Genomic DNA, 13,187 nt, shown 5'->3' with positions numbered 1-13,187 from the left:
GGGGGGGGCCGCGGGGGCGCGCTCACCTCCTCCCCGCACTCCCCGCAGCGACTGCAGCAGCGGCGCGCGCCGCCCCGGCGGTTGCAGAGCCCGGTGACGTCGGAGGGGGCGGGGCTAGGTATGCAGATGAGGAGCTGACGTCAGCGGAGGGGCGCACGGGGCGCGCCGATTGGTCGGCGGCGCGCGGTGATGGGCAGCCGGCAGCCGGGGGCGGGGCCGAGATGGGACACGCCCCTTGCCGGGCGCGGCGCTGGGGCTGCGGGAGCGCCCATCCCCGGTGCGGGGCGGGGGGGAGCGGGGAGGGGGGCACGGTCCCCGCCGCGCCCGGTCACCTGCCACCCTCGGGCCCCCCGAGCCCGGTGACCCCGCGCCCTGAGGTGACGCCCGGTGCGGGTGGGCGGTCGTGTCCCGCCCCGGACCCCGCGTCCTCCGGCGGCCCCGCTGCGGGCTGAGCTCGGCGCGGATTAGGCCGCGGCAGATGGCGGGGGCTCAGCCCGCAGCCGGGGCCCGAAGGCCTCGGGACCACCCACAGAGCCCGAGCGCAGCCCCCCACACCTCCAGGCGCGGCCTCCCGCCCCCTCGGGCCGCAGCATCGCCCCGGTCCCCCCCGGGGCTGCGGGCAGCACGAGGCCTGCGGGGAGCTCCGAGCACTGCGGGGCTGCACCCCGGGGTCGGGGGCATCGAGCTCCCACCCGCCCCGCAGAGCCCCCCCAGCTCCGGGGCCCACAGCCAGGCCCCGGGATCCAGGTGTTCTTCCCCCGCCCCAGGGGGTTTGGGGAAGGCACCCCCCCCCCAAGCCGTGGGGCGAAAGGAGGGGGTGGCAGGGCCGGGCTGGGGGACCACGGGGACCCTCCGCTGCCGTGGGGTTCTGCGGGGGCGGTGCTGCGGGTGGGGCCGTGTTTGCCGATCAATCGCCCCCGGGAGCAATGCGGAAGAGCAGGGAGCAAGCCGGCGATTAAATATTTACCTCCGTGGGTCGTGTTTGCCAGCGACGGAGCGACGTTTCCAGGGAGGAGCTCGGCTTCGTTGCAGCGCACAGCGCAGCCCTCTGCCCTCCCCTTGGGGCCACCGAGCACGTCGCGACCCGGCTGCGGTGCCCCCAGCACCCATGAGATGAGCGCCGTCCACTCGGGGGTCGGGGGGGGGAGTGAAACAAATGAGGTTTAATACCCGGAGGGTGAAGGAAGAAACCGAAACGTCTCCAAGGGCTGCAATGCCCCCGGGGCCCAAGGTGCCGAATGCAGCGCAGCATTTCGGGCGCTGAGCGCAGTCAGAGCGGCTCCTGCTGCGTGTGTGTGTGCACCCAGGTGGGGCTGGCAGTACGAAGTGAGCAACCAAAGGCTTTCCCAAGCGAAGTCCCCGAATAAATCCAGCTCCGACTCGTGGGCGTTGTGCTGAGGTGCCCGGACCCCGGGTGCCGCGTGCCACCGCGACGTCAAAACGCTTTTGGCTGCGCTGTGCTGAATGGGGACCGCTCCGCTGTGCGATACAGCGTGCCCAGGGCTGGGACAGGCAGGAGCCCGTGTCCTCCAGCCCTGTTCGTGGTAACAGGGCCCTTTCCCAGCAGCCGATGCAGGGACACTGGGTGGAAGCAGGGGAGGGGGTGAGCAGCATCCTCGTTACCATCAGGACCTGCCCAGCTCCCACGTGGGGAAATCCTTTGGGGCTCTGCGTGCCAGGCCCAGGAGTGGCAGTGCCCAGTCCCACGTCCCCGTGGCAGCGATAGGACCCCCCGGCCGGGCCGCTACGTGCCCAGGGGCAGGAATGTGACATTGCCCTCCGTGTCCAGGCACAGCTCCCTGCCGCTCTCGGGGTCCGGCGCCATGCAGCCACCACCAGCTCTGTCCTTTGGCAGAGTCCCCTCCAGCACCCTCCTGTTGTCCACCTCCCGGTCCCCGGAGCCGGGTGACAAGCGCTCGGTGTCGGCCGACTCCGAATCATCTGTAGCCGACGTCTTGGAGCCGCTGTTGTCCTCCTCCAAAGGGCTCTCGGGCCCCTCGGGCTCCGTGTCCAATTCTCCCTCCTCCTCCTCCAGCGTCCTCTCGCACCGGGACTTGCTGGGGGCAGCGGGGGGCACCTCAGCCCCCACCTCGGGCGGTGGGGAGGGGCTGCGCGGGATCATGCTCTGGTACCACTCCCGGTTGTCCTCCAGCGTGTCCAGGATCTCCTGGGCGTCGGGGTGCACGAGGTCGGCCCAGGTCTCCCACAGCGGGTGGGCGATGAAGTCGATGAATCCCACCTGGGAAAAGGGAGAGCTCAGCCCCTGTGGTGCCCCCGGTCCCGGCCCCACGCCGTGCCCCCACCTGGGACTTCTCCACGGAGGCGGTGTGCTTGTCGCACATGGGGCTGATCTCCATCCCCTTCTCGCGCTCCCGGTCACCCTGGTGGAAGAACTCGGCCATGATGCGGTCGGTCCACTGCCGGTACAGCTCCAGCGGTTTGGTGGGGTTGCTGAGGTCGGCGCAGTGCACCATGTTCTGCAGAACCTGCAGGGGCCCCATGCCGCTCACCCCATGGCCTTCGTCCCCAGGGCCACCACCGGGCGTCCCCTCGGCGGTGATGGCTCCGAAGGGAACATCCCGCAGCCAGGCTCAGTGGTATGGGCTGCAGCAGCGTTCCCTGCCCGCGTCCCCGTGCCCACCTGGATCCGGTCGGAGTAGTTGTCCAGCAGCAGCACCCCCAGGCTGGTCACCTTCTTGGTCTCCACCATGGTCTTCAGGTCCGCCAGCAGGTTCATGTGCTTGGACATGTCGGTGGCCAGCACCTGGGCAGGGTGTGTGGGGCGGAGGGCTCAGCCCGGCCCCAGCTCGGGGCCCACCCCGCACCCCACGGCGCTGCGCACCATATCGATGGCCATCTTGCGAAGCGACTGCCTCTGCTTCTTGCTCAGGTTCTGGAAGATGTCGCAGTTCTCCTCCTGCAGCAGCTTGAAGCCCACGGCCAGGTGGTGGTTCTCCAGCACCGAGGCGTCGTTGTACATCAGCGCCAGCTCGGAGTCTGCGGGACGGCACCGGTCACACCGCGGTGACCCCGGGCACGCGTCCCCGCCGCCCCGCTCCGCCCCGGCTCACTGGTGTTGATGAGGAACTGGTTGGAGACGCCGGGGTGGTCGACGTCGTGGATGGCGCTGGCGAAGATGGCGGCCATGATCTCCAGGTCGGTGAAGACGGCCTGGGAGCGGGGGAAGGGCGGCACGGGCGGTCACCGCCACGGCGGACGCGTTTGGTGGCGCCGGGGGAGGGGGGCTCACCTCCAGCGCCGGCGTGGAGAGCAGCACGTGGGTGGACTGCGCCACGTCGGCGGCGTGGATGTTGTTGTGGTACGCCACGTCGGCGCGGTAGTGGTCCTCCAGCGTCAGCATGTAGGTGAGGAAGGTGTCGGCGGGGATGCGGAACGTCTTCATCAGGTCGCGCTCCTGCCAGGGGGGGGGAGAGGGGGCCATGGGGGGCTCGTCCCCAGCGGGGGCGGGGAGGGGGCAGCCCCCCGGTGCTCACCTGGAAGATGCTGTACATGAGGACCGTCAGCGGGCGGTTTCCTGAGTACTCGGCCACTTTGAAGATGTTGAGACCCCACTTGTTGGTGTTCTGCAGCTCCTGGGGACCAAGGGATGGGGGGGGTCCGCGGGGGCCGGGACCCCGCGGGGGGACAGATCCACGCCGGGTGGGGGCTCACCTTGGCCAGCAGCCCCTCCTGCTCCGTGCGCACCCCGAAGCGCGGGATGGCGGCGAGGCGGGGGCCGTGTGCCGGCTTCCTCACGCCGCTGATCTGCGACATCGGCCGCTTCCTGCGCTCCCGCTCCTTCTCCTTGGGCAGCGCCGGGGGAATCTCCACCTCGTGCTGCTTGTCTGCGCGGCCGCGGTGGTGAGGGGGGAGCGCGGCCCCCCCGGGCCCCCCCGACGGCTGACGTCAGCGTGCACGGATAGCGCTGCAACGCCATGGCAACCGGGGGGGCTGCCGGGAGCTCCCACCATCCACCCACCGTGGGGCTGCCCCCTGGGGTCCCCCATGCAGGGACAGCCCCGTGCCAGCTTCCCACCCGTGCACCAGCACGGAGCGGCATCCAGCAGCACGCCCCAGTTTGCACCGGTGCTCATAGCCAGGACCGAGGCTGTAACACTCTCCCAAAGCCACCAATCCCAGGGCAGCTCCCTGGGAAGCCCCGACGCACGGCCCCAAACGTTTGTTCCTTTGCAAGCGGCGCTGTCCCACAGATGCTGTGGGGCTCGGCGCTGCGGTGATGCGCGCCCGGCTCCGTGTGGCTGCTGCAGGCATTGAGCTGAGCGTGCCACAGGCCCCCGAGCTGCAGAGGGGTGCGGGGTCACTGCCCCCCAGGGGGGAACTCACCCAGGAAGGTGCTGGAAATGTACTCGGACACCTGGTTCCCCGAGCGGCCACTCTCTGAGAGGTGCGACAGCTCCCGGCTCAGCATCCGCTTGAACTGCGGGCGGCAGCGGATGGGGCTGAGCAATGTGGGGGGCAGCCCCCGTGCCCCCACGGTGGGGTGAGCATCCCCAGGGCGGCGGCCCCCACCTTGTTGGAGGCCATTTCTCCGACCGAGTGCCGCGTCTGCAGCGTCTCCAGCTGCTCCAGGCACCAGTCCAACTCCTCCAGGGTCTCCAGGGACAGCTTCTGCTGAGCATCCTCTGCTGCGGGGCAGCGCGGCGTCACGGCCAGGCACGGGGACACGAGTGAGGGCCCGGCCCCGCCATCCCCACCGAGGGATGCTCGCGTCCCCACCGGGCCGTGGTGGCACGGGGCTGGGGAGCGGTGCTGAGCGGGCGCTGTCCCCGGTGCGCAGCATGGTGTCACGCTGTCCCCGCGCCTCGCCCCGAGGTGACGCCCAGCCTGGGGATCCCGCAGGGCCCCACGCGTCGCCCGGGGATTTATTAATGGAAGGTCTGACGTCAACGGGAGTCGTTCCACCGCCACTGCTGCGCGATGGGCGGATGGAGCTGCCGAAAACCCGACATGGATCCCAAAGGGCAAAGCCATCACCGCACCCCACGGGCGAGGGGACACCGCATCCCCACTGTGGGGACCGCCACCTGACCCCCCCACCCCCGGCACCCTATTTGTCCCCATTGGGGCACTCACCGGACAGGCCGGCCTTGCTGGTGGAGGGGAGGCTGCTGCTCGACGCCCGCCTGCAGAGGGCACAGAGCTGAGCACTGCACCGTGCCCCCACAGCCACCCCCCACCCCCCACTCACTTGGTGCCCACGCGCTCCTGGAGGTGCAGCAGCACCGTCACGTTGGTGCGCACGGTGCGCAGGCTGGCCAGGACCTGGGGGGTGCGAGAGGGGCTGGGGATGTGTTGCGCAGCCCCGGCCCTCCCCATAGCGCTGGGGACCGGGGGACACGGGGATGTGCCCCCTCTTTTGCCGCACCTGGGCGAAGGGCGTGACGATCATGTCTTCCCCGTGCCTGTGGGGAGCAAAGAGGAGGTGAGGGGGGGGGGTGCGGGATGGGAGCGCGGGGCCGAGGGTCGGGGCTGACTCACAGGTCGCTGGCAATGGAGGAGTTGCGGGACATGGCCTTGGGGGACAGGTCGTAGTCGCTGTCGGAGCGGTAGAGGAAGGACTCGCGGCGCTGGCCGTGGGGGAAGGCGCCCTGCAGCACCAGCCCCGCGCCCGGGCTGCACTGCGGCTCCAGGGGTCCCCTGCCCGGGGGGCCATTCTCCAGGTCAAAGCTGCGGGGATAGAGGACAGGGCTGGCACGGGGAGGGTGGCATCGGCGGGGGCGCTGGGAGGTGATGGGGACATCGCTGCTGTCCCCATTTGCAGCCAGGGCGAGGCTGGGACCCCCAGGTGGAGGTGGGCCATCCCATGTCACCACCATCCCTCGTCCCAGCGTCCCCAGCACCACGGTTCCCGACGGCTGCGAGTCCTCGAAAGTCTCCATCAGCCGTAGCCCAGAGCGCTGCACCCCACAGTGACCTGTCCGGGGCACGGAGCCAGGGGACATCGAAGGACAGAAACCACAGGGGAAGCCAAGCGCCGGCCCCTGGGGACGCGGTGGGGCGGTGCCATCCGGAGCCGTGCAGCCCACGGGGCACAAGAGGCACGGGGACAGGGATGCTGGCCCTGCGCTGTCCCCATGGCAGCCGCCACCCCGCTGCCCCCGGGTCATGGGAACGGCCGCTCATGGGGACACAGCGAGGGTCACCAGCATGTGTCCCCTCCCAGTGCCGCCATGGGGATAGGGACGAGCCACCCAGGGAAAGTGTGGGGCTGAGTGTCCCTGTCCCCCCACGCCGCCGGACCTACCCGATGCAGGAATGCCTCCGGGAAGGGCAGCGGCCGCCTGGCTGCATCCCCCGGCCCCGCTGTCGGTCTCTGCCCCACGTCCCCGATGGTACGGGGACACAAAGCCGCATTGTGGCTCCTCCAGCCCTGCGGCTCAATTGGGGGTTTGTTCCCCCCCCCGGTGCAGCTCAGCCACCCCTGACCCCGCTGCCACCCCAGGGACAGCCCCAACCCGGGCACAGTGTCACCAGGACGTGGGGTAGACACACATACTTGCCCCCCGCAATGGCCGTGGGGCACACTGGGGTGGGAGCAGTGTGGCTGGGGGGGGCACAGCCAGGACAGCAGCTCTGGTGCCGAACTCAGAAATACTTTCCATGCTGCGCGGTGTCAGGCAGCCGGGGGGGCTGGGGGCCGCTATAAATAGGTGCTGTTGGCATTGGGGAGGGCATTGCTGCTCCCTGCAGCACCCCGGCCCCCCCAGAGTGGGAGTCAGTGCCTCCTGCCCCTCCGCTGTGCCTGCATTGCCTTGCCCTCCCCCTGCTGTGCCCCCACCCTGGGCAGACACCCCACAGACAGAGCCCAGCGGCCCCACTGCGCCCATGGCTGCTATGAGCACGCTCACCCTCAGCCACCGCTGCCCCCCACCCAGCTCAGCCCCGCCGGCACAAAGGCCCCACTCAGCCCCACGTCCCCGCCGATGGGGTCAGACCACAGCACTGAGGGTGTCCACGCTGACCCCGTCCCCGTTCCCCACTGCCCCACTGCCACCCCCATGCGCTCAGGACCCCACTCGGACCCCCCCCTTACCCGAGGGGATGCGCCACGGTGAAGCGGCGCTGCAGGCGGATGCTCTGGTTCATCCGCAGCCTCCTGAACAGCACAGGGGAGTTGCGAGGGGACCCCCGAGGGGACCCCACCGGCGACGAAACCCCCGGGGAGGGCAGCATGGCCTCGCTGAGGGGACCGCAGCGCGGCGCTGGGGGTCCAGACCCACAGGGATGCGAGCGGTGCGGAGCAGGAAGTGCGCGGTCGTTCCCCCCGCGGCCCCGGGAAACTTTCCATCCCCCTCCCGCCCGCGCCTGAGAAATTAAACAACTGTCTGGTTCGGCCCCCCCCCCCGGCGCCCCGACTGCTCCTGCGGCCCCACGTGAGCACGGCTCGCGGGCACGTGGCCCTGTGCCACCGGGCGCCCTCCTGTCCCCGAGGTGGCAGCTGTGCCCGCCGGGTGAGGATGCTCGGCTGGGACGTGAGCAGCAGTGCCACGCTGAGCACCATGTGTCCTGCACACAGCACGGGCTGCGCCTGGAGCGAGCTGGGCACGTGGTGGGGACACACCGCAGTGCCACCGAGGGACAGGGCTGTGCCTGGAGCATCCGAGACAGATGAAGTGGCCGTGCCACGATGTCACCGAGGGACACAAGTGCGGCCGTGCTGCAGCGTGACCAAGGGACACAGCTGAGCCCAGAGCATCCGGACACATGGTGCGGACACGCCACAGTGCCACCAAGGGACGTGTCCAAGCCTGGAGCATCCCGGATACACGCCGTGGCCGTGACATGGTGCCACCAAGGGACATGGCCGAGCCCAGAGCACCCCAGGTGCACACAGCGACCATACCACAGTGTCACCAAGAGACCCACGAGAGCCAACCTTGTCCCCCCCACACTCCTCCTCACTGCCCGGTGTGGGGACACGGAGCCGGATGAGACCCCCAGGGACACGCGTGGCCCTGCCTGGGCCGTGGGAGCCGGGTGCCCCCTGACCCGGTGACGCAGCGGTACCTGCTGTCTGCGGCGAAGACCAAAATATCCCGGGAGGGGCGGGGAGCCAGGCAGGGCCCCCCCGGCACGGCGGCACCCGTGGGACCCCCGGAGGCACCGGGCAGGGGGCGCGGCAAAGGGGACCCGCTGGGTGCGAGCATGGGGACATCGGGGGGGTGTTGCGACATCCTGGCACGGGCTGGGGGGGGGATTGGGACAGCGGGGTGGGGACAGAGCTGTCCCCGCCTGGCAGGCGGGAGCCCATGGGACAGCGGGGCTGGGCCGGACCGCGGGACAGCCAGTCCTCAGCCCCGGGACGGCACTGCCCGCACCCCCCCCCGCGCGGGGACACGTGTCCGTGCGCGAGGGGGGGACAGCGGGTGACACCGGAGCCGGGGCCGGGCCGGAGGCGGCCCCCCGAGATGGGACGGCCCCGGGGGAGGGGGACGGGAACGGCTCCAAAATAACGGCTCGGCGGTGCCAGGGGAAGGAGTGAGGTCACCTCCGGGCGGGGACGTGCTGGGGGGCCACCACCGGGACCGGGGACGGGATCATGGGGACGGGACGGGCTCCTGCCCACCTCGGGGCCGCTGTCCGTTCCTCGGTGCTGAAACCGGTTGCGTCACCCCCCCCCATAACCCCGGTACCCCCCCGTCTCCCGTCTCGGCGCTGAGCAGAACCCCCCGGCTCCCCCCGGCCCCGCGGGGCACTGAGTTCCGGGCAGCCCCGCACCGGCACCGCTTACCGGGGGGGATCGGCCTCGTCACCGCTGCTGGGGCCGCTCTCCTCGATGGTGAACACCACGCGGGAGCCCTCGGGCTCGGGGCCCCCCCGGCAGCCCAGCGGCGGCAGCAGCGGAGTCCCGGAGAAGCGGCGGCGGACGGCGCCCGGCACCGACCCCGGACCCGGTCCCGGTCCCACCGGGATGGCCTCGGCGGCGTCGCGGCAGCGCTGCGGGGGACACGGGGACGGGGGGGGGGGGGCGGTGAGTGGCCCGGGGAGCTCTCCGGGTGTCCCTGGCCCCCGGGGACCCCGAAATGCGGGCGGAACACGTTCCCGGGGGACACCGGGGGATGTCCCAGCAGCTCCGCGTGCCCCCCCCTTCCTGGGATCCCGCTGGAAAATCCCCCGGAGCCGGCGCGCAATTACGCAGGGGCGAATAATAATTAACAGCCCATTAGGGGGATAATTAACTCCGAGCGCCATCAGCACGCTGATTGCCGCCCGGAGGCGCGGTGCTGGGACGCTTCCCATCGGGGATCTCACTCAGCCGCCACGGTGCCCACCCCGCTGCCCCCCAAGTGCCCGTTTCCCGGTGCCCCCCGCGTTCCCGGTGCCCGGTCCCGGTGCTGTCTCACCTCCACGCTCAGGAAGGGCAGCGCCGTGCGGCTCCGTCGCATCGTGGCTGCGGGGTAGGGGGGTGAGAGGGGGCTCCGGGTCACCCCTCGGTGGGGCGGGGGGAGCCGTTTACATTTCCACCGCGCCGCGATGGACGGGGCTCAGCGCGGCGTCTCAGAGCTCGGAGGAGCACCGGATCCCGCCGTGGCCGCCCCAGACCCCCCCGACCCCGGCTCACCGCTATCCCCAAGGGACACCCGAGGGACGGGGACCCGAGGCCACGGGGATGGCAGCACGCCCCATCCCGGAGCACCCACCAGGCCCTAAATCCCCGTCCCTAAACGTCCAGAAGAAGGGAGCAGCCCCGGGCGCTCCCCAGGTACCGCTGACACACCCCTCCCCATCGCGCGATGCTGACCTTCCCCCCTCCTATCCCCGTCCCCACCTCGGGGATGGCTGCCCCACATCACCCCCAGCCCCACGCCCGCCCCCATTACCGGATCGCGCCGCAGCCTCGGCCGAGTGCAGCCGAGCAGAAGGAAGGCGATGTGCGTGCCTGCCCGCTCGCGCCCTGGGGGGGGGGGGGCACCGTGCAGCCCCCCCGCCCCACGCTCCTCCTCCATCTGTGCCCCGGGACCTCCATCCCAGCCCTGACCCCAAAATGCTCGGGGTTCCCCCTCCCCGAGGATTTGACACCCACGGGGTGCAGCGCAGCTGGGAAACCAAAGCCAGGGCTGCAGCGTCTTTATTCGGCACAGCGGGGTCACCTGGGGGGGTGACGGGCGAAGGCGGACACCTCCGACACTTTGCCCTAAGGAAGGAGAGAGATCGGGGTGAGAGACGGAGCCCCCGCCGCCCCCCACCGCCCCCCGGCCCCACACGCACCATGGGCACCTCGTCCAGCCGCTGGAATTGGGGCTTCCCACAGCGGCACAGCCTCACCAGCAGCATGGCCACGGCCCCCACCAGCACCGCCACGAAGAGGCTGATGACCACCACCACCCCGGGGTTGGGTTTGGAGGAGGGCTGTACTGTGGGGCGAGACGGGCACCCCATTACCCAGCAGGACCCCGCGCCCACTTGGGTGCCCGTGTCACCCCCCAGCTACCGCCAGCCCACAGCACCAGGGAAGAAAGGGGGAGCTCGCAGTACCCCCCCAAAGTGGATGGGGAGAGATTTTGGGTGGTCTAAGGGGACAGAAGCCTCCTCCCTCTGTGACCCGCACCCCCTGCAAGCACGGCCCCCAGACCATGGGAACTTGGGCACTCCCGTGGGGCCAGGAACACACAGCAGCACCCAGTGGCACCTGAGCACATCCAGTCCCCGTGCACAGCGTGGGAAGGGAAAGCAGCCATGGCGCTGCTCAGCCCCGCCCCAAATCCCACCCCATGGGGCTCACCCAAGGTGCCAGTCCCGAGCACCCGTGTGGTGCTGGAGCTGGGGGCCGAGGCGGTGCCAGGAGCCGGGGCGGTGGTGGGCGCAGCAGAGCTGGGAGCGGGGTCAGGGCGCCCAGGAGAGGATGGGGCTGGAGCTGAGCTTGGGGACCACGTATGGTTGTGCACTGTGGTCAGGTTGGACGGAGCCAGTGCGGTGGGGGTGCTGGATGGGGATGTGAGCAATGGCGCTGAGCCTGGGGACCACGTATGGTTGTGCACTGTGGTCAGGTTGGACGGAGCCAGTGCGGTGGGGGTGCTGGATGGGGATGTGAGCAATGGCGCTGAGCCTGATGTCATGGGCAGAGATGGTGTTCCTGCAGGGCTGGAGGGAGGTTCAGCTGCTGCAGAGCTTGGGATGCCAGTGGAAGATGGTGCTTCAGTGACGTGGGATGGAGATGTTGCTGAGCTGGGAGTTACGTCCGTCGTCAGTGGCTTTGGTTCAGTCGTCCCTGAGCTGAGTGAAGACATGGCATGCATCTGCGTGGTGACAGCTGCGGACGAGCTGGCTGGGGGCTGTGACGTTGCTGATGTGTGGCCACGGAGTGTCCCTAAGGAGAGAGCCAGGCAGCAAGGACAGGGCAGGGCCCTGGGGGATCACAGCGCCTGCCCCAATTCATTCTCCAGGTGCTTTTGCCACACACAGAGGGGCACAATGCCCCTCCCAACCCCAAACGCGGCCCCGGGAAGGGCAGGTTTGGCTCAGCAGTGCTGGGGACGATGTGAGCAGCGCCGCGGTGACGTTGTGTCCCAGCCATGGGGACTTGCCATGCCACGCCACCCACACCCTGCTTGGCAGCACAGAGCTGTGCCAGCGGTGCTCTTATCGCACCATTCCTGTTTGCACAACAGGAGGAGCAGCCTCGGCCCTGCCCAGGGGGCACCAAGCAGACACAGCAGGCACCCAGCGGTGGCCCCACCGAGGGGTCCCCGCGAGCCCCCCAGGACCATGAGTACCACGCGGCAGGGGCTCCGCTGTCCCCTGGGGATGGGCAGCATGGGGGAAAGGGTGCCAGCCCCATGCCAGCTGTGTCCCACCCCAATGCCCTGAGTGGGGGCTCAGCCCCGGATCCCCTCCCTGTGCCGAGGTGCCCATGCACCATCGCATCACGGCAGAGCCCCCCCCGGAGCCGGGCAGACCCCACGGACCCTTCCCACGCCGCCCAGGATCCCACAGCCACCCCAGTGCCCACCCGGAACTGCCCGGCATCCCCGCCCGCCCCGGTACCTGCGGCCAGCAGGGCAGCACAGCACAGCAGCAGCCGTTCCATGACCCCCCCCGGCCCCGCCGGCCCCGCCGTCCCACCCGGTGCTGCCCCGGTGCTGCCGGTGCCGTTCTGCCGCCTCCGCCGCCGCCGCCGCCGCCTTTATCTGCCCCGGGGCGGGGAACAGCGGAGCCCCCTACCGGCCCCGGGCGGCGATGCAGCACCGGGGGGAGAATCCCCACCCCCACCTTCGTGCCTCAGTTTCCCCCCGCGGTACCGCAGCGTGAGGGCACCGCGGGTGCAGCGGGACACGAGGCGGGGACGTACGGGGACAGGAGGAAGTGGGGACACGGGGATGGGGGCACGGGGACGTTTCTGGGACCTGGAGACATAGGGACACGAGGACACGGGGACGTGGGGGCGGGGGAAGGTGGGGACCTGAGGGCACAAGGGCATAGGGATGTGGGGATGCAACAATGTGGAGATGTGGGAACGTGAACACGTGGGAACACGGGAACTTGGGGAGACAGGAATTTGGGCACGAGGATGTGGGGACATGTGAACGCGGGGGCATGGCGATGTGGGGACATGGGGCTGCGGTGGGGACACGAGGCACGGGGAGGTGAGGATGCGTGGAGCCGGGGCACACCGCGCCCGCTGCAGCCCTGGAGGCCGCGCTCCCTCCACCACCCCCAGCGCAGCCCCAGCGCGCCGGGCTCCCCGCCAAACCCCTGGGGCCGGGACGTTCCGTATTGGCACAGCCCGGCCCGGCACAGCCCGCACCGGATCTGGAACAGCTCCCCACCCGTCCCGGTGCCACCACCCCGCCCCGTGCCACGGGGACGGCCCCACAGCTCCAAACGCGCTCCGGGAAGAGCCTCATTCCGGGGAAACTGAGGCACGAGGCGGCCCCTGGGGCGCTCCCGGCGCTGGGGAGGAGGAAACAGCTCCGGGGGGGGGAAGGGATGGGGGGCGGCTGTGGCACAGCAGCGGGGCCGGGGCAGGCAGCGGCACGGAGGAGCAGGAAGCGGGGGGGGGAGGGAGAAGCTCACCCCGAGACAGTGCCGAGAAGGAGCCCGGGGCCGGGAGGCAGCGGCGCGCCCCCGTGACCCCCCCCGCAGCCCCGGGGTCCCCTCCCGGTTGGGGGCACTCCGGGGGGGCAGCACGGCGGGCGGCGGGGGAGGAATTCGGCGACCCCCCCCAA

The 13,187-nt window shown here is 70.7% G+C and overlaps 2 protein-coding genes across 8 annotated transcripts in view; both read right to left on the bottom strand.

The window, feature by feature from the left end:
- Window positions 1-114, bottom strand: part of RAB3A (RAB3A, member RAS oncogene family) — a 2,711-nt gene extending 2,597 nt beyond the window's left edge. The window contains exon 1 of the mRNA XM_021378728.1: window positions 27-114. The gene's annotated coding sequence lies outside the window, so the exon portion shown is untranslated. The remainder of the gene's footprint in view (window positions 1-26) is intronic.
- On the bottom strand, window positions 1,136-12,261 carry PDE4C (phosphodiesterase 4C). 7 transcript variants are annotated; one of them, XM_021378722.1, is made up of 21 exons: window positions 12,007-12,261; window positions 10,984-11,329; window positions 10,745-10,890; window positions 10,231-10,371; window positions 10,046-10,156; window positions 9,366-9,412; window positions 8,753-8,958; window positions 5,500-5,688; window positions 5,387-5,423; window positions 5,210-5,283; window positions 5,095-5,144; window positions 4,531-4,646; window positions 4,345-4,438; window positions 3,673-3,845; window positions 3,495-3,593; window positions 3,251-3,415; window positions 3,072-3,171; window positions 2,843-2,997; window positions 2,642-2,764; window positions 2,304-2,486; window positions 1,136-2,239 (listed from the first exon to the last, which is right to left on the bottom strand). In XM_021378722.1, exons 1-21 carry the CDS (start codon window positions 12,047-12,049, stop codon window positions 1,745-1,747), a joined length of 3,093 nt encoding a protein of 1,030 aa, XP_021234397.1. In that variant the 5' UTR covers window positions 12,050-12,261; the 3' UTR covers window positions 1,136-1,744. The 7 variants fall into 7 exon arrangements, with proteins under 7 accessions (XP_021234397.1, XP_021234398.1, XP_021234396.1 ...); XM_021378723.1 differs by having other exon boundaries at window positions 4,531-4,643; window positions 10,745-10,975; window positions 11,069-11,329; window positions 12,007-12,259; XM_021378721.1 differs by having other exon boundaries at window positions 10,745-10,975; window positions 11,069-11,329; window positions 12,007-12,258.

Source organism: Numida meleagris, chromosome 27 (genome assembly GCF_002078875.1).
Source record: "Numida meleagris isolate 19003 breed g44 Domestic line chromosome 27, NumMel1.0, whole genome shotgun sequence".
Taxonomy (NCBI): Eukaryota; Metazoa; Chordata; class Aves; order Galliformes; family Numididae; genus Numida; species Numida meleagris.
The sequence above is the reverse complement of the archived record's forward strand: the minus strand, read 5'-3'. Positions and strand labels throughout refer to the sequence as shown.